At 36.4% G+C, this 21,044-nt stretch overlaps 1 protein-coding gene across 4 annotated transcripts in view; it reads left to right on the top strand.

Moving 5' to 3' along the window:
• The window catches only part of LOC140511973 (uncharacterized), a 146,657-nt gene that overhangs the window by 14,173 nt on the left and 111,440 nt on the right, over positions 1-21,044 (top strand). For 3 of the 4 annotated variants that reach the window (XR_011969737.1, XM_072621315.1, XM_072621314.1), the window contains exons 2-6: positions 363-463; positions 2,210-2,279; positions 6,925-7,055; positions 14,821-14,909; positions 20,644-20,743. Coding sequence is in view for 3 of the 4 variants with exons in the window: in XM_072621315.1 (XP_072477416.1) it covers positions 363-463; positions 2,210-2,279; positions 6,925-7,055; positions 14,821-14,909; positions 20,644-20,743 (491 nt within the window). In the remaining variant the exon portion in view is untranslated. The remainder of the gene's footprint in view (positions 1-362; positions 464-2,209; positions 2,280-6,924; positions 7,056-14,820; positions 14,910-20,643; positions 20,744-21,044) is intronic. The other variant, XM_072621316.1, reaches the window with a different exon arrangement.

Below are 21,044 nucleotides of genomic sequence, written 5' to 3' on the forward strand. Positions count from 1 at the left end.
TTTGCACCACTTCTCAGCCTTTTTCATGGATTATTTAGTAGTTATTTGTGTATGTGTCAAAACCTAATGAAATGGAAGTTCTGTGAGAGCAAAGATTTTCTTATAAGGTGGCTCCCTGCTCTTTGTAAATGACTAATACATAATTTTAAAAAAATAATTTAAATCTCAAAAGGCAGCTAGATGAGTCAGTAGACAAGAGTGCTGGATTTGGAGTCAGGAAAATGTGAGTTCAGTCCTGCCTCAGATCTATCCTAACGGTGTGACCCAGTAATTTTTTGTCAATGCGTAAATGTTTAAGTTATGTTATATTAAATTATGTTAAGCATAAATGTTTTTGTAAATTAAACTTGTTCTTCTTCTAGTACCTCAGCTGCTGCATAAGGGAAAGCTGGATTTTTTGGTTTTTGATTATCTCTCAGAGATAACTATGTGTCTTCTAACTGCTGCAAAGGCCAAATCACCAGTAAGTTAATTATTACTGTAATTCAGTTCATAACCACCCAAAGTTCTGCAAAGGATGACATATAAGAGAAAATTCAGGGGGGAAATGGGAAATACAGTCCTTGTTTTAAGACAGGCCAGTATTCAGATATCCATATTGGCTTCATATTATGAAGCAGATTAGTTAAGGGGTGAATTCACTAATTGTAGGAATCCTTTCATTAGGAGTCCTAAAGATTATATGGTTTAAAATCAATCTGTTTCATAAAGTTAGGTCAACATTTTAAATATCTTTGTGTCCTTTCTCTTATCCTCCCGCACTCTGATTTATCTGCCATCCTTATAGAGAGCTATAGATCCAGTCCTACTCTGTCTTCTGAGTATGAGGCCTACATTACCAGATGTATTCTGGACATTTCAAATTGGATAGCCTGTAGACATCTGTAATTCAGTCATCCAGAAAACAGCTCTCTGTCTCTCCAATTCCTCCTTTCTTTCCAACCTTCCTGTGACTGTGGAGTAAATCATCCTCCTCCTAGTCACCCAGGCTTACAACATTGCTGTCATCCTTGACTCCTCATTTGTTTTCATCCTATATCTAATGTCAAATCTTGCCATTTCTGCCTTCATGTATCTCATGCATCCCTTTCTGTCCTTTCTATCCACTTTCTCTCCATAGTACCTCATCACCTCTTACTTGGACTAGCACAGTAGTAGCCTTTTAATTGATTTGCCTAAAGTAATTTTTCTGGGCATGTCATTTCTCCCCTTCACCCCCACCACATACACACACCCAATAAACTTCAGGAGCTCCCTATTAGCACTAGGGTCAAATGCAAAATCCTATTTGGCACTTAAAGCCCCTCACACATTTCTATGTTTCCAGCTTCTTACACTTTACTCACCTCCATGCACTTTATGATCCAGATACATTGGCCTACTTGTGTTCTTCACTCAGGACACTCCATCTTCCAGCTCCAAGAATCTGCATTGGCTGTGTCCCATGCTTGGAATGCTTTCCTTCCTTACCTCAGACGCCCATCTTCCCTAGCTTCCTTCAAAACTCAGATCAAGTCTTACTTTCTGCAGGAGAGAGACCTTTTCCAGTCCCATCTCTAATCCCCCTTCTGCCAATGCTTCCTTTCTGAAATAACCTTTCCTTTACACTGTATATGTCTTATATGTACATAGACATTTGCATAAACTTTTCTCCATCAGAATGTGACCTCTGTTAGGGGAGAGAAAGTATTTTTCCTTTTCTTTGTATGCTCTGCACTTAGCCCAGTGTGAAGCACATAATAATTGCTTGATAAATGTTCATTGGCTGACCGACTGACTGAATTTATCTGGCCCAAGTCCTTTATGCTGTTAGCTAAAAGTTAGCCAAGAATCCTAAGTATGGGAGATGATATAGGACTTTCACTTTTGTTGCAGTTTTGGACTCAAATATTCAAATAGAGATTAGAAAGTAAAATATATTTAATTTTTGTTTTTGGCAATTATCCTTATTTTTCAGTTGATTTCATCTTCCAAGTTGAACTGATTTTCCGGAACTATATTAGCACTAAAAGATACTTAAGTTGATTCACATAGATAATTTGTAAGTAGTTGATTTCTGACAGTGCCTTTTATTTCATGTTTAAAGCAGCCTTACAAATTAGCTTGAAGAGGTCAGTCTATTGCACTGTGTTTATATAATAAACACAATATAATAAGTCTTCATGTCAGACAATTCTTATAATAAGTAATTTATTTTTTCATGTTTTAGGACTTGGGTTATGTTCCTGATTTTGTGCAGGCTGCAATGGCTCCATATATTAAAGATATTCACAAAAAAGGTAATCTGAAAAGTACATATTTTGTAAAGCATTTTAAATTCATTTTTAAAGTGGTATGTCATTTCAAGTATTACTTGGAAATTAGACATATATATATGTATATGTATGTATATATATATATATATATGGACATGTAAATATGCTTAATGAAAGTGTTTCTTTTCCTTTTAATACTAGAAATGTCTCTAATGGAACTTGGATCCGAGGTAAATATTGATGATGGTGGTGATGATGATGATGATGACTGGCTAAACAGGAATTACTGCTTCTGATTCCTTTGAGGTTTTTGTATGGTTCATGTCCCATCTGCTATTGTAGGAACTAGAGATAACCTACAGGTTAAGGTACCTTCCCCTTAGCTTTCCCTACATACATATAAGAGTAGCATAAAGAGGATGGAAGCAAACAGACAGTTATCATTTATACCTCTGCCTCACGTAAGCTTTTTCCAATTGAGTGAAAAATAAAATTTTTCCTTGAGTAGGCAAGCAGTGTTCATTTTAAAAATACTTCAGATTTTAAAAAATAAATTTCATGAGATTGTCTTCTCTATCTTGAGTTGTCTCTTTTAAGAAAATGATTGACATAATGATGTATTCATAGTTGATGGGTAGATGTTATCATTACAACATCCTAGGAAACTTTCTGTTGGCAAAGTAGTGTATTGTTGTAAGAAATTCCATTTTCATTTCAAGGTTCTATTGTCCTTATTATAAAGGAGGGTTCTACTGGATAGGCTTATGGATGTATCTTGGCAGTAGCATTGGAAAGTGATAATAATATTTCAAAAAATGAGAAGATATATGAATAAAATATTTTAAAGGTTTTACCATCTTACCTTTAGCTGAAAATAGGTTTCATCACTTAATCTTCAAGGTTTATTGTTAATAGTACAGATGTAGCAAACATATTCAGATTTTGCAAAAATAGTGTTGTATACAAAAAGTCTGTCAGCTCACAGAGTTGTATCCAAATCCCTATAATTGTGAAATTACTGCCTCTTGGGAGGAAAGGGCTGACACTGTGAAGAGGGGAAACCTCCCTAGGGAAAGAGAGCATGATCTGAGTCTTGATCCAAGAGAGTAAACAGGATGCTATGACTAGATGAAGTCAGAAATCAGAGGATAACTATGTCCAAAAGATTCAACGGAAGCTGAAAAAGAAGTTTATGGCAGGGATTCCAAGGCTGGAGAGTCAGCATGGAGGAGGTTGGGGTGAGCAGACTAAAAAGGGGAGAACTAGAGTGGTTTAGTTTCTTTTCCAAGGCAGTGTTCTTTTAGGTTAGAAGGATGTAATCCATGTCCTCTCCTATTCTAGCATGTCACCATCATGATGGAACTGGGTAAATAACATTGTCTTCCAGAATGCCTCTCTAGCACTTAAGGCTAAGGGTTGATAGAATAATGTTTACTCAGTAATGCACATTGTATATTGGTACCAGGTCCTCTCCTTGAATCTATAGCCCTATCAGTCTACAAGGTAGTGGAGTTAAGTCCATTGCCTCTCTGAATCTAGAATCTCTTGGTTTAGTTATTCTTTTTGCTTGGTCATGATTAATAGGTGTTGGGCCATGATTCTTTAGGTGCAGCTAAAGGCTGATGTGAGGCCCACAAGGGCTGATAGAACATGGTGACAAGATGGGGAGGAGAGTAATCCTAACTGGTAAAGAATGAATAAGCTGACTTCTTTTTACCTTACCAGTCTTCTTACAGTTGACTCCCCTCCATACATGCTAAAATCTAACTATATTAGCCTACTCTCAATTCCTTGAACATGACAGACCCTCTATCTCCTCTCTCTTTGCCTTTGTATTTGCTTTCCCCATGCCTGGAGTAATATTCTGTCCCCTCCCCTCTACCTTATAGTTCCCCTCACTTGCTTCGAGGTGCAAGTCAAATTCTACTTTCTACTGGAGGACTTTACTGGTCATCCAGATATCAGTGCTTTCCCCTCTTAGATTGCCTTCTATGTTCTCGGTATGTGTCTCCTGTGTGCCTAATTATTTACATGCTTTCTTCTCCTATGAGAATATAAGTTCTTTAGAGTCTGTTTTTGACACCTTTCATATTCTGAGTTTAGTACAGTGCCAGCACTTAATAAATGCTTGCTGACTGACTGACTGACTGAAAAAATAAAAGCATTTAACACCTTAAGCTATGAAACTGACAATATGAGTGTTGGGAGTCTGCTAGTTTCTGGGAAGGAATTTTTATCAGTAGGTTCTTGAAAATTATCCAGATCTGGTCCTTTGCCTAATCTCAGTTGGTGGTCTCATTAGGGTTCAATTACCATCTCAGTGTAGATGATTCTGTGACCTATTTAATCAGCCTTAATATCTTTCCTGAAATCTAGTCTTGTTTCAACAGCTGCCTATTGAATATCTTGAACCGTATGTCCAGTAGATATCTAGGCTCAACATTTCTAAAACTGAAATCTTTCTTCTCCCAAAACCTCCTCTTCCAAACTCTCTTATTATTTTTGAGTGCACCATGTCATCGCAATTACTCAAGCTCACAGACCCATGTGCCATCATCAACTCCTTACTTACAGTCACCCTACATATCTAATCTATTGCCAAGTCTTGTTCTATCTAAATAACATCTCTCCTATACATACCATATCTCCACTCACACTGCCACCACTCTGGTACAGCCCCTCATCACCTCATGCCTAGACTATTGCAATAACCTGGTGGTTGGCTTACCTGCCTCAAGTGTCTCCCAACTTCAGTCCATCATCCACTCAGCTGTCAAGTTAATCTTCCTAAATCACCATCTCTCTGTCTCTCTCTGTTTCTCTGTCTCTGTCTGTCTCTATGTCTCTCTCTCTCTCTCTCTCTCTCTCTCTCTCTCTCTGTCTCTGTCTCTCTCTCTCTCTCTCTCTCTCTCTCTCTCTCACACACACACACACACACACACACACACACACACACACACACACACACCCCAAGAAACACTAGTGCCTTCCTTTCACCTCCAGGGTTAAACGCAAAATCTTAGTTTGTCTGTTTTTATTATTGATTAATAAATTTTTATTTATTTTATTTTTTAATTTGCGAAATAACACAAGCATTTCCATAAGATAGTAAAATTAAAAAAAGACGATTGCACATGAAATCACAAGTCTGTTGTGCATGATTTGTTATTCCTTTTACATATATAATAAAGTTATCATGTAAATTTATTTTTTTCCTTTTTTTCTTCATACAAATATGTATGTGGATATGTGTGTATACATATGTAAAATTATTCTATTCATACTTCTATTTATCAGTTCTTTCTCTGGCTGCAGAGATAGATTCCTTTGTAGTTAATTTGGATATTCATAACATGGTCCCTTCCTACCTTCCGACCTTTCTCTCTTCCACTTACTCTATGACCCAGCTGACCACATAATATCTGTCATAGTTGTAAATGGATGGTTTGTATAAATAGAAAAACATTGGTGTAGGCCTTAAAGCTAAAATAATGAGTAAGAAAACTGTATTTCCCTTCAACAAGGTCATCCCTAGCACCCTGAGACAATAGTAGTGTAATTGTGGGGTGATTATCTATCTCTGGGAATCCAGACCTAAGAACAAGTTATAGTGAATGAACTGACCCAGAAAGTAAGTAGGGATCTAGTCACCCAGGATTTATGTGTGGAGCCTCTTCATAATGTGGGTGAAGATGCAAAGCTACAAATTTCAGCTTGATGTCAAAAAAAAAATTAGATAGAAGCTCATCCTTACTGGAAAATTTCAATCAAAGGCTAGAGGTCACACTTGTTAGATATTGTTGTAGGGAGAATTCTTCTAAGATTACAGTGGTTGGGCTTTAAGGCTGCTGAGGGACTCTTTTTAATCCTGAAATTCTGTCATTCTATGAAAGTATATAAGAAGCAGATTTTGCCTTGACAAAAAGGTTCCTAAGAAGTCAAACTGGCCAAAAGTGGAGTAGGTTGCCTTGGAAAATGTTGGACTCCACATCAACATAGAAATTCATGAAGAGCTTGCATTGCCTCTTCAGTAGATTGTTGGAGAGAGAGCTGCTATGTAGGTTCAACTAGGAACTGATGACTTCTATGGCCCTTCCAAATGAGATTCTGTGATTATCTGAATGCATTTCAGAGTCCTTAGATCGGTTTTTTTCTTCAATATCACTTTTCACCACTAGGAGGAACTATTCTATGCCTTTAAAAAACAGTCACGAGGGGAAAAAACAATTTTTTAAAAAAAATTTTCCCAGGAAAAATTAGAATTTTGAAAAGGTACTGACAAAGTTTCTAAATGTTATTTTTATGTTAGTCTACTGGTTTTGGGGGTTTTTTTGTTTTTGTTTTTGTTTTTTTTTTTTTTACTTTTTCTCCTTTTTGTGGTTAATAATTTTCCTAATTGCAGGAACTGGCTTTTCTTTACCTTTCCTTGAAGTATCTTTTAGTCATTAATTAGCAAGTAATTATTGAGGTCCTTATATGTGCTTGCACTGAGGCAGTCACTGTGGTCTCTGAATCATGTGTAAACTCTCCCAGGCCACAAGAAGCTTATAAACTGACAGACATATGAAGCCATTGGTGGACAATGTAGCAAAAATTATGTAGGACAGAAAACTCATCAGCCACCACATAATAACAGCTAAATAAAGGAATTCTTGGTCCTCTTTTGCAGGCATTCGTGTTATTAGCAATGCTGGTGGGACCAATCCCCTTGCTTGTGCTAAGGCTCTTCACAAGGTGGCAAAGGAAGCTAACGTGGATTTGAAAATAGCAGTTGTCACTGGGGATGACATAATGGGCAAGGTAGGTGAATTTGTGAAATTACATATACCACAAGAAACAGGTGGGAGTTATGGTGCAAAGAAGTTTGATTTATTTTGGTTTATAGTGGAGGTAGAGTAATACAGTGGGAACAAATATTGGATTTAGATCCAGAGGACTGAGGCTTAAAACTTGGCTCTGCCATTTACTATCATGTGATCTTGGGCATGTCATTGGTCTGGACTTGAGGTTTGAAGGACCTGGATTCATATTCCTCTTCAGGCTCTTGTTATTTGTCCTTGATTCTCAAGAAAGACCAGTGACATCACATGGGTGATGTCATGACTTGGATTTAAGTGAGGTAGAGCCTCCTGACTCTCTCCCCTCTGGAGCCATTTGGGTCCAGTGACAAGATATATATCAGGAGAACTGGAGAGGGCCTCAATTCAGTGGGAGGCCTTGGCCCTTTTAAGATTTTTCCCTGCTCTCAGGTTGTCTGAGGTAAGGTTAGGTTAAAAATGAGGCAAAGAATGGCCTCTTTTACCTAGTCAAAAAAAAATCAATCTGGGAGGGGAAGACCCTCAAGATTTCTGGCCAGAACAGAAAAAATTTCTATTTACACTGACACCGAGCCATCAGAAACATCAAAATGATCAAGTGAGGCTTGAACTGGACCCATTGTTGGCCAATCAATGAGAGCCAGAGAGATTTGGATTTAAGGCATGGTCTATAAAAAAAAAAAATCTAGCTCATAAATCCCAAGATACCTTGCTAAGTTTCAGAGATCAAAGTTTATATTCCTTTGGGCCTTACTGTTTGACCCTGGATAAGTCATATAACTTCTCTGTGTCTTGGTCTCCTCACTTATAAAATGAAGGTTGGTCTCTGTGGCCTCTAAGGTCCCTTCAAACTCTAAATCTATGATCCTTTGTATCCCTCTGAGATTTTATTTCCTTACCTATAAAATCTATAATATATATTACATGGCTTCTAAGTTATTTCTAGTTCTAAATGTGTATTCCTTGAGTGGAATTATTGGTGTTTAAAAACGTTCTGAAGACTGAAATCCAAAAAGTTGCTAAACTTTTTTTTATTCAATTACTTTTCTATTAAGTTATCCTATTGCCTCAAAAGTTTATTTAAAAAAATACAAACCTTGAGAGATTATATAAATATGAGTTACTGTTATTCTACTACTAGTACTACTACTACTACTACCACTACTACTATTACTACTAACACCACTACTACCACTACTACCACTACTACTACTACTATTACCACTACTACCACTACTACTACTACCACTACTACTACTACTACTACTACTACAATAACAGTAACTCATATTTATGTAGTCTTTTAAGGTCTACAAGTATTTTTTTTTAATAAATTTTTGAGGCAATAGAGCAAATGTTAAAATCTCCTTTTGACAAGTGAGGAACTGAACCTCAGAAAGCATGTGACTTGTCTATGATCACACAATTAGAGTATTATTGATCTCAGAATTACAAGATCTGGAATTAAGTCACCTGAGCTAGATAATATTAACTATGCATTTATACCCAGTGCTAGATAAAAAATATTTTAACAATATTACCGTTATTCAACAACTGAAGATTTGGATATATTGTAACAGAATGCCACATGTGATCCAGCATTTTTTTCCTTTCCTGAGGAAGGCATTCTTTATCATCATCATCATTAATAGGGAATTAATATGGCAAGGTTTGCAGAACACTTTATTTATATTATCTCATTGGATTGTCACAACAACTCTGGGAGGTAGGTACTATGATAACTCATTTTACAGATGAGGAAATAGAGACAAGCAGAGATCTGAGTGACTTGCTCACTAATAAGTCTTTGAGCTCAAATTTGAACCATGTCTTCCTATTTCCAGAGCTACATCCACTGTACCTCAATTTCTCAATTTTCTTCATTCAGAGGAAAAATGTTTAAAAAGATTTGATTCTATCCCAGTCCTTCCTTGAATATGAAGCCAAGTCTGTATTTTTGTGACTAGACAAAAGGGCCACAACATATCTCTCAGCTGTTTGTGTTGTTAAGCCTGTCATCATTTTCAGTTCCAGTGATTCGTTGTATTCCAAGAGGAAAATAAATTCATGAAATTGCCTTTTTTTATACTTTAGTTGAAAAGCCCAAATATTTGCACAAGTTCTGCTTATTACTTTAACGAGGAAGTCTTTTCATCGTGTTTACTGAGCTTAGTTTCCGGGAATGAAATTCAAGATCTGTGGAATTTCAAACTTGCAAAATGCAAACACAGTTTTAATTTTTTTTTATTTATTTGACTTGTTGAACTCGAAACAGAGATTCAAAAATAGGTTACTTCTTTTCTCAGCTAGAACTTTAAGCATCATTTACAGAGACAAAACTATGTCTTTTTTAGACCTTCTGAAGAAACTTCATGCTTTATGCCCTAAGAATTATGCTCTTTGATATCTTTCTCAGATCTTTTTTTTGTTTGTTTCCAATGGAATTGGACTTTGGTATTGATTATATGTGAAGATGAGCCAGCAGTGCTTTTATAGCTCATTTGTTTTCTCTTAGGCAAAAACAAACCCCTAAATCAACAACTTCCAAAGTACAGATTGTGGGGAGAAAGTCTCCAACTTACTATTTGGAGACAGTACAATGTAGTGGGAAGACCATTGAACCTGGGAGTACGGAAATTTGAGTGTACATCTTAACCTCCAGCAATTACTAGCTGTGTGATCATGGGCATACTTAACCTTTCTAACACTCACTTTCCCTGTGTCGAAAATAGAGATAATATTTTAGTCCAGACAAACTGGGCTTTTTTACTGCTTCTCCTGCAGAACAGTGCACCCCCCATTCCTCACCATGCCTTTGCAGCAGCTGTCCCCTCTGCCTAGAATGTTCTTCCCTTTACCTGGCAAAGTAGCATAGTGGATAGACAGAGTAGTTACTGAACTTCCAGTCAGAAGACCTGACTTCAAACAAATTCTGAATTTAGATCCCAGGAACAGAGGTTCAAATTCCAGCTCTGCCATTTACTACCTGTGTGATCTTGGGCAAGTTACTTAACCTCTGTCAGCCTTAGTTTCCTCATCTGTAAAATGAGAATAATAACAACACCTACCTTCCAGGATTGTTGTGAAGATCTGATGAGACAGCATATTTAAAGTACTTCTCAAAATATTGGAGCTCTCTTTAAATGCCAGTTATTGTTATTAGAAATTTTAGTTTCTTACCAGTAACAAAAATGAAAAAGGTGAATTCCCACCAATGATGAAGAAATTGAAACAATAATTAGAAGATATTTTGTCCAACTGTATGCCAATAAATTTGATGATCTTAGTGAAATGGATGAATATTTGCAAAAATGTGAATTGTCCAGATTAACAGAAGAGGAAATAAAATACTTAACCCTGTTTCAGAAAAAAAAAATTGAACAAGCCCTCAATGAACTCCCTAAGAAAAAAATCTCCAGGGCCAGATGGATTTACAAGTAAATTCTATCAAACATTTAAAGAACAATTAATTCCAGTAGTATATAAACTATTTGGGAAAATAGGCAAAGCAGTCCTAGCATATTTTTTTATGATACAAATGTGATACTGATATCTAAACCAGGAAGATCCAAAGCAGAGAAAGAAAATTATAGACCAATTTCCTTGATGAACATAAATGCAAAAGTTTTAAATAAAATATTAGCAAAGTGATTACAACAACTTATCACAAGGATAATACACTATGATAATGTAGGAATTATACTAGATATTCAGGGATGGTTCAATATTAGAAAACTCTCAGCATAATCGACCACATCAACAAAACTAACAGAAATCATATGAGTATCTTAATAGGTACAGAAACAGCTTTTGACAAAACACAACACTCATTCCTATTAAAAACACTAGAGAGCATAGGAATAAATGGAGTTTTCCTTAAAATGATAAGTAGCATCTACCTAAAACCATCAGCAAACATTATATGTAATAGGGATAAGCTCGATGCATTTCCAGTAAGATCCAGTCAATGGACAACAAGGATGTCCATTATCACCACCTTTGTTCAGTTTTGTGCTATATATGTTAGCTTTAGTAATAAGAGAAGAAAAAGAAATCTTAGTTTCTTTCAAAACTCAACTTAAACACCACTTTCTATATGAAGTCTTTCTGAGTTTCCTCAGATCCGCTGTCTTCTTCCCTTCTCCCATTGCCATATGTATAGAGACTAAATCAATCACTCTTTCTACTGTGTCATGCTCCCAGCATGCAGCAAAGTGCCTGGTGTATGATAAGTGCTTCTTAACTGATTGATATCAGATTGATTGATACTATCTACCTCACAAGGAAAGTGCTTTATGAGCCATAAAGTGCTATGTAGCTGCAAATAGAGGCAACTAGTTGGTACAGTAGATAGAACACTGGGCATGCAATCAGGAAGACTCATCTTCCTGAATTCAAATCTGGTCACAGACACTTTACACACAGATGTGTGACCCTAGGTAAGTCACTTAACTATGTTTGCCTTAATTCTTCATCTGCAAAATGAGTTGGAGAAGGAAATGGCAAACCACTCTAGTGGTTTCTGTGCCAAGAAAGCACCAAATGGAGTCTGGAAGCATCAGACATGACTGAACAGCAATGGCAAACTTGTATTATTCTTATTGAGCCATATTAATTAACAGTCACAAACTAGGTGTTTTGGTGTGTAGTGATAATTAAAAACAGCCTATGTTTATATAGTGCTTTAAGGTTTACAAATTGTTTTGCATACATTATTTCATTTGGATGCTCACAACAACCCAGTGAGGTAACTGCTATCATGTTCACTTTATAGATAAGGTAAAAGAGATTTAGAGAGGATACATCACTTTCCCAGGACCATATATTTCCTAAGTAGATGAAGTAGGAATCAAACCCAGGTCTTCCCAACCCTAATCCCAATGCTTTCTCCTCTACGCTAGATTCTTTTGGTGGATGGTGGGTTGACCTAGGAAGACCTGAGTCCAAGTTTTTCCTCAGAGGCATATTAACTGTGTTGTCATGGACATTTCATTTAATTCTTGGTCCTTCAGATAACTCTAAAACTAAGTTATAGATTGTTGAGCTATGTCTTGGAAAGGAGTATATGCATCAGAATTTCCCTAAGCCAAGAAAATCACAAGACTGGACCGAAAAAAAGACTTTACTAAAATACCTTCATAATGTTAGATTGGATTTACTACTAAATGAATAAAGCCTTATAGATAAGAGAAAGCATGGTTCAGGGGAAAGAATACGAATTCCAGGTTTCAAGGATTCAGGATTCAAATCTCACCTTTGATACTTGCTACCTATACAACTTTGACTATGTCACTTAAGCTGACTCATTTTCTTTATCTGTAAAATGAGAGACTTATCTAGGGAAACTCTGAGGTTTTTTCAGATTCATGATCTTAAAAATTTGTTATATGGGAATTTATTGTTTCCATATCAACAAAGGAAATGAAAAACATATTCTTGACCAGAATACCTCAATAAATGTGTTATAGTCAAGTAAAAAATTACTTGAATTAATAAACAACTTTGGCAAAGTTGCAGGTTACAAAATAAACCCACACAAATCTTCTGCGTTCCTATATATTAGCAACAAAGTCCAACAGCAAGAGATAGAAAAAGAAATCCCATTTAAAGCTAGGGTAGACAGTATAAAATACTTAGGAGTCTACCTGCCAAAACAAACCCAGGGATTATATGAACACAATTACAAGACACTTTTTGCACAAATAAAGTCAGATTTAAGTAAGTGTAAAAACATTAGTTGCTCATGGGTAGGCCGTGCTAATTTAATAAAAATGACAATTCTACCTAAATTAATATACTTATTTAGTGCCATACCAATTAAACTATCAGACAATTATTTTCTAGAGCTGGATAAAATAATATCAAAATTCATTTGGAAAAACAAAAGGTCCAGAATATCAAAGGGACTAATGAAAAGAAATGCTTGGGAAGGTGGCCTAGCGCTACCAGACCTCAAACTGTACTATAAAGCAGCAATTATCAAAACCGCTTGGTATTGGCTAAGAAACAGAGAGGTAGACAAGTGGAATAGACTTGGCACTCAAGATGCAGTAGGCAAGGAATATAGCAACCTCCTGTTTGATAAACCCAAGGACCCCAGCTTCTGGGATAAGAACTCATTGTTTGACAAAAATTGCTGGGAAAACTGGATAACAGTGTGGTGGAAATTAGGCATAGACCCATATCTGACACCATACACAAGAATAAAGTCCAAATGGGTACATGATTTAGGTATAAAGATTGATACCATGAATAAACTGGAAAAGCAAGGAATAGTGTATTTATCAGATCTATGGAGAAGGGAAGAATTCTTTACTAAAGGAGAGATAGAAAGCATTATGAAATGCAAAATGGATAACTTTGATTACATTAAACTGAGAAGTTTTTGCACAACAAAACCCAATGCAACCAAAATCCGGAGGGATGTAGTAAATTGGGAAAGAATTACAGCTAAGCTTGGGGATAAAGGCCTCATTTCTAGAATATATAGAGAACTGACCCAAATGTATAATCATACAAGTCATTCCCCAATTAATAAATGGTCAAAAGATATGAACAGGCAATTTTCAGAGGAAGAAATTAAAGATATCTATAATCATATGAAAAAATGCTCTAAATCACTATTGATTAGAGAGATGCAAATCAAAACAACTCTGAGGTACCACATCACACCTATAAGATTGGCAAACATGACAGAACAAGAAAATGATAAATGCTGGAGAGGATGTGGGAGAGTTGGAACACTAATTCATTGTTGGTGGAGCTGCGAGCGCATCCAACCATTCTGGAGAGCAATTTGGAACTATGCCCAAAGGGCTACAAAAATGTGCATACCCTTTGACCCAGCAATATCGCTACTAGGACTATATCCCCAAGAGATCATAAAAATGGAAAAGGGTCCCACATGTACAAAAATATTTATAGCAGCACTCTATGTAGTTGCCAAAAACTGGAAATCAAGGGGATGTCCATCAGTTGGGGAATGGCTGAATAAATTATGGTATATGAATGTAATGGAGTACTATTGTGCCATAAGAAATGATGAACAAGAAGACTTCAGAGAGGCCTGTAAGGACTTATATGACCTGATGCTGAGTGAAAGGAGCAGAACCAGGAGAACTTTGTGCACAGCAACGACCACAGTGTGTGAGAGTTTTTTCTGGTAGACTTGGAATTTTGTAATAACGCAAAAACTTCTTATATTAAAAAAAAAAAATCCCAAAGGTGGTTCTCAAGGCAAAATGCCTTCCACACTCAGAGAAAGAAATATGGAAGTCATTCACAAAATGTAGCAGATCATGTTTGTGTATGTGTATGTGTTTGTGTATCTTGTTTTGATTTGTTATATGATTTCTTTCATTTATTTTAGTCTGACTACATAGCATGACTATAGTGAAAATATACTCAATAGGAAAGTATATGTAGAATCTATACAGAATTGTATGCAGTCGTGGGGAGGGAGGGGGGTAGTGGGGGGTAGGTGTGGGGGGGATAAAATCTCAATTGTATGGCAGTGATTGTTAAACATTAAAAAATAATAATAAAAAAATAAATAAATGTGTTATAGTGAACTTGATGATATGACAGAAAAAAATTGAAATGGGTTCTGCCTACATCTTGTAATTTCTATCACTATTATAATATAATGTGTGCTAATAACCAAGTCATCTTTTCATGGAGTTTGATTGTCATTAACCCCTTTGTAAATAGATTTTGTGAAATGTTCATATATTTGAATTTCTTAACAGAAAGATAACCTAAAAGGATCAGGGATTACAGATATTGAGAATGGAAAGCCATTTCCAGACACTATTCAAAGTATGAATGTATATCTTGGGTGAGTTTTGTTTTTTTACTTTTTGTATTTCTTCCTTTGGCAGTCAGTGGACTGCAAATAAAGTGAAGCTTTGCCTTACAGGTTTTGTTTTGTTTTAAGAGGAAGAGGACATACAAGTAAAAGAGATACCTGCACTAGCCTTAATTCTTCACCTCCTGTTCATCTTATATACTTCATCTCTTAGATAAGTCTTGCATTCTCATAGCTTCAATGATCATCTCTCCATGTTTGACTTCTATATCTGTACCTCTAGCTTTGATCTCTTCATTTCTTCATTGGGTCTTACTTCTAAATGGTTTTCATAATTTCAATTTAACATATCTAAAAATGAACTCATCATTTTTTCATATCTAGTTGCTATTCCAAACTCCTTTTATCCATGGTACCTTCCACCAATCTACCTTGGAGTCATCTGGGAGTTTTTTTGTCTGTCTCATTCCATTATACCACTTTTATCATGATTTAAATTTAGCAAGCATTTGATGAGCACTTAATCATCTCCCCATAGACTGTACTGTGTCCCTTCTCACTTCTACCTCTTGGAATCTGTAGCTTCCTTTAAGATCTAATTGTAAGTGTTGCCATCTACACAAGACTAATTCCCCAAGTTGTTAGTGCCTCTTCCTACAAATTGCTTTGTAATTATTTTAGGTTTTCATATGTTGTATGCATTATTTTCCCTTGATCGAATGAATGCAAGCTCCTCCAGAGCATGCACTATTTGTTTTCCCCTGTGTATCTCCAGCTCTTAGTACAATGCTTAATAAATCCTCATTGAATTACGAGCGGTACTATGAAAGGTACAGGGAGATATATTGAAAGTTATGACAAAAATCCTGTTCTCAAGAGGCTTATAATTTACTTGGAGGGAGACATTATACAAAAATGATAAAAGGAAAAGTGTGATAGGTACGAAGGGGAGATCCAGGGAAAGTGTCACAAGAAATTTAACGGAGGAAGAAATTACTTGCCAAAAATTTAAAAGCCTCTAGTCTAAATTACCATATTCCTTAAGCTATCAGAGCTTACTGAAATAGCCTTCCATGCCATAGTGAGAATCAGAGTATGACTTTTGTATATCCTTCTTGCTCAGAGAAAGTCAGTGGTACCCCATAATCTATAGCAGTTTCTTTGTCTGGGGCCCATTAACTTTATTTTTTAAATAGTATTTCATTTTTCCCCAATTACATGTAAATACAATTTTAACTTTCTTTTTTTCATTTTCAGTTCCAAATTCTATCTTGCTTGCTTCCCCTTTTCCGTCTCTGAGGCAGTAAGCCTTCTGACACAAGTTATATATGTGTAATCATGTAAAACGTTTTTCCATTTTTGTCATTTTGTAGGGGGAAATTCAAATTAAAAAAAAGAGAAAAAAGTAGGAAAGTGAAAAAAATAGTATGCTTTGATCTGCATCCAGACTCCATCAGTTCTTTCTCTTGGGATGGATAGAATTTTTCATCATGAGCCCTCTGGAATTGCCTTGGATCATTGTATTGCTGAGAATAGCTAAGTCATTTACAATTCATCAACATACACAATATTGTAGTTACTGTGTACAGTGGTCTCCCGGTTCTGCACATTTTACTTTGCATCAGTTGTAAATTTTTGTAGGCTTTCTGAAATCATCCTGCTCATCGTTTCTTACAGCAAAATAATATTCCAGTAAAATTGTATATAACAACTTGTTCAACCATTTTCACAATTGATGGACATCCCCTCAAATCCAATTTTTGTTGGGGCCCGTTAGCTTTTTAAAAAAAAATAGTATTGTATTTCAAAACAATTTGTTTCCTTTGCAATCTTATGTATTTTATTTTAAGTATTTTAAAACATTATACTGCAAGGGTGTCCATAAGGCTTCATCAGACTGCCAGAGGGGTTCTGTGACACACAAAAATTTAAAAGCTTCTACTCTATATGGTCTAGTTCATGCTTCATTTTTAAATTAAAAAAATAATATTTATTTTTAGTTTTCGACGTTCATTTCCACAAAATTTTGAATTCCAGATTTTCTCCCCATCTCTCACCTCCCCCCACTCCATAACACCTTGCATTCTGATTACCTCTTCCCTCAATATGCCCTCCCTTTTATCACATCCCTCCTTTCCCTTATCCCCATCTCCTCTCTTTTCTTGTAGGGCAAGATAGATTCTATACTCCATTACCTGTATTTCTTATTTCCCAGTTGTATGCAAAACAATTCTCAACATTTGCTCCTAAAACTTTGAGTTCTAACCTCTCTTCCTCCCTCCCCATGCATCCCCACTGAGAAGGCAAGTAATTCAACAGAGGCAATATATGTGCAGTTTCACAAAAGACTTCCTTAATAGTCATGTTGTGTAAGACTAACTATATTTCCCTCCATCCTATTCTGCCCCTCATTTATTCTGTTTTCTTTTTTGACCTTGTCCCACCCCAAAAGTATTTACTTCTAATTACTCCCTCCTCCCATTTGCCTTCCCTTCTATCATCCCCCTACCCCACTTTTCCCCTTCTCCCCTACTTTCCTATAGTGTAAGATAGATTTTCATATCAAATTGAGTGAGCATGTTATTCCTTCCTTAAGCCAAATGTGAAGAGAGTAAGTTTCACTTTTTCCCTCTCACCTCCTCCCCTTTCTCCTCCTTGAAAAAGTTTTTGCTTGTTTCTTTTATGAAAGATAATTTGCCACATTCCATTTCTCCCTTTCTCCTCCGAATATAATCCTCTCTCACCTTTTAATTTTATCTTTATATATCATCCCTTCTTATTCAACTCACCCTGTGCTCTCTGTCTATATATATCTATATCTTTATATGTATGTGTGTGTGTGTATAATCCCCCCAACTACCCAAATACTGAGAAAAGTCTTAAGAGTTACAAATATGATCTTTCCATGTAGGAAGGTAAACAGTTCAACTTTAGAAAGTCCCTTATGATTTCTCTTTCTTGTTTACCTTTTCATGCTTCTCTTGATTCTTGTATTTGAAAGTCTAATTTTCTATTCATTTCTGATCTTTTCCTCAAGAATGCTTGAAAGTCCTGTGTTTCATTGAATGATCATTTTTTTCCCCTGAAATATTATACTCAGTTTTGCTGGGTAGGTGATTCTTGGTTTTAATCCTAGTTCCTTTGATTTCTGGAATATCATATTCCAAGCCCTTCCATCCCTTAATGTAGAAGCTGCTAGATCTTGTGTTATCCTGATTGTATTTCCACAATACTCGAATTGTTTCTTTCTAGCTGCCTGCAATATTTTCTCTTTGACCGGGGAACTCTGGAATTTGGCTACAATTTTCTCTTTTTTGTCTTTTCGGATCTCTTTCAGGAGGTTATCAGTGGATTCTTTCAATACGTATTTTGCCCTCTGGTTCTAGAATATCAGGGCAGTTTTCTTTGATAATTTCATAAAAGATGATGTCTAGGCTCTTTTTTTGATCATGGTTTTCAGGTAGTCCCATAATTTTTAAATTGTCTCTCCTGAATCTATTTTCTAGGTCAGTTGTTTTTCCAATGAGATATTTCACATTATCTTCTATTTTTCATTCTTTTGGTTTTGTTTTGTAATTTCTTGGTTTCTCATAAAGTCATTAGCTTCCATCTGCTCTATGCTAATTTTTAAAGAACTATTTTTTTCAGTGATCTTTTGAATCTCCTTTTCCATTTGACTAATTCTGCTCCTCATTGGCTTTTTGGACCTCTTTTGCCAATTGAGTTAGTCTATTTTTAAAAGTGTTCATTTCATCAGCATTTTTTTGTGTCTCCTTTAGTAAGCTGCTGGCAAGTTTTTCATGATTTTCTTGCATCGCTTTCATTTCTCTTCCCAATTTTTCCTCCACCTCTCTTACTTGATTTTCAAAATCCTTTTTGAACTCTCCCATGGCCTGAGACCATTGCATATTTATTTTGGAGCTTTTGGATGCAGAAGCCTTGACTTCCTCTGACAGTATGCATTGTTCTTCCTCATCTGAAAAGATGGAAGAAAATGCCTGTTCACCAAGAAAGTAAACTTCTATAATCTTACTTTTTTCTCTTTTGGGGGCATTTTCTCAGTCAGTTACTTGACTTTTGAGTCCTTTGTCAAGAAGAGGATATACTCTGGGGACCTGTAAGTTCTCAGTTCTTCCAAGGTGGCACAATCAAGGGACAGGAATTTACTCCTCTCCTGGCCTGCACACTGGTCTGGGAGCAACCAGTAACTTTTCTGCCCAGAGTATGAGAGAAGAATGTCCTCTTCATCACTACCTCCAGCTCCACCACGCCAGAGCTCCTCCTCAGCACAGGGCTGGGCTTAGGACTGAGATTCAGTTCAGTTGCTCAACTCCCCCAGGGGTTTTGGGTAGAGGGTTCCAAAAATGGAAGCTCCTCCTGCTGTGGCTGCTGCTGGTGGTTCAGACCACGTTCCCTTCTCCTGGGTGAAGGAACTTTCTCATTGACCTTTGAAGCTGTCTTTGGCGTTTGTGGGTTGAGCAATCTGGGAACTGCTGCTGCCAGTGGTGCCTTAAGGTCTGTTCTGGGTCCTGTCCCTGCTGTGCCATGCAGCCCCTACTGGGCTGTGCTCTGCTCCATGCCCAGTGTAATAGAACTTTCCTGTTGGCCTTCCAGGTTGCCTTGGGCTGGAAATCTCTTTCACCCTGCTGTTTTGTGGCTTCCGATGCTCTAGAATTTGTTTAGAGTAACATTTTTACAGGTATTTTGGGGGCTATGTGGGGAGTTTCTCCAGGTCTGTCTTTCTACTCCACCATCTTGGCTCTGCCCCCCTAGTCCACACTTCTTAGATCATCATTCATAGTCCTCCATAGTCCAGCCCTAATCTCCTTCATTTTCCTCTAACTTCCCTTAGTTCTAATTAAAGTCATCTACTTCTTGTTTCTCAAACATCCTATTTGCATTCCCACTACAGAAAGTTTTCCTTACCCTATTCCTTTTGCCTGGAATGTCAATGGTGTTCATCCACTCTTCTCTCTTATGTAACTCTTCCTCTTCTTTCTAGATTCAACATAAGCTCCACCTGTGGTGGGAGGGCTGCTTTAGCTACTAGCCATTGGCGATGAAGCCCTCGTTTTAGTCCTTGTAAGCATTTATTATCTGTCACATTTCTTGTACCCTTTAGCATATGCCATCTTTCATTTTTTCTTTTTATCTATATTTCCTAACTCCTAAGCTCCTTGAAAGCAGAGAGACCATATGTCTTTGTAATGGTAAGTACCCCATATATGGTCTTATGTTCAGTGTGCGCTTGTTGACAGATGATGATGCATTTAGCTCTGGAATGGCCTAGTTTGGAATGTAATGCCTAGCATATAAGAGCTTAATAAATGCTTCTTGATTATTATTTTTGCTTAATTATTTTTCTTTATTCACAAGGGAAGGTTCAGTATGTAGGGATGAATGTTGGGAAATAACTGGTATTTTAAAAGCCATCAATAAAGCTCTAAAAAGAAAAAAGGGGAAAATGAATACCTTATTCCACAAATGTGAAAAGTTTGTTTAGATATGCTTCCAGAGAAAATGTTGAGTTTTCTCAACTTAAAATGGAGGAAATTCAGGAAATCTTTTTGTTTACATCATTTTATGGACTGAATGATGCAAAATATGAGTGAGTCAGTGAACAGAATTCAATTTAGCAAAACAAATTTTTATCATGTGGAGCATTGGTAAATGAAATACTGAGATGTTTTGTTCATTTAAAAGCAGAAACCTAAAATCAATCTTGATGAAAATAATCAACTCAAGTTTCCTTTGTTTCCCATAGTGCAAGACCAATAAGCCGAGCCCTTGACTTGGGTGCTGACATTGTTTTGACAGGCCGATGTGTGGACAGTGCTGTTGTGCTGGGACCTCTCATTCATTCTGTAAGTTTGCTTACTTTTAAGAAATAAGTTGTAACATAGTGATAATTTTAAATTGATCATAGTTATTGCAACAGATAAGTCTTTTGAAATATGATAAAACATGTCTTAAATTTTTAAATGTCAGTCAAGTTTCTTAAAATATTAAAAGAAAGAATCTGTAGTGAATAAATCAAAATAAATTGGGTAAGGTGAACTTTTTAAAGTAGGTAAGTAAAAAATGAGGAAGGAAGTTATTTTCAATGTCATTCATTTACTTAGCAGTGTAACCACAAGCAAGTTACTTACCCTCTGGCTGCCTTAG

Source organism: Notamacropus eugenii, chromosome 6 (assembly GCF_028372415.1).
Source record: "Notamacropus eugenii isolate mMacEug1 chromosome 6, mMacEug1.pri_v2, whole genome shotgun sequence".
Taxonomy (NCBI): Eukaryota; Metazoa; Chordata; class Mammalia; order Diprotodontia; family Macropodidae; genus Notamacropus; species Notamacropus eugenii.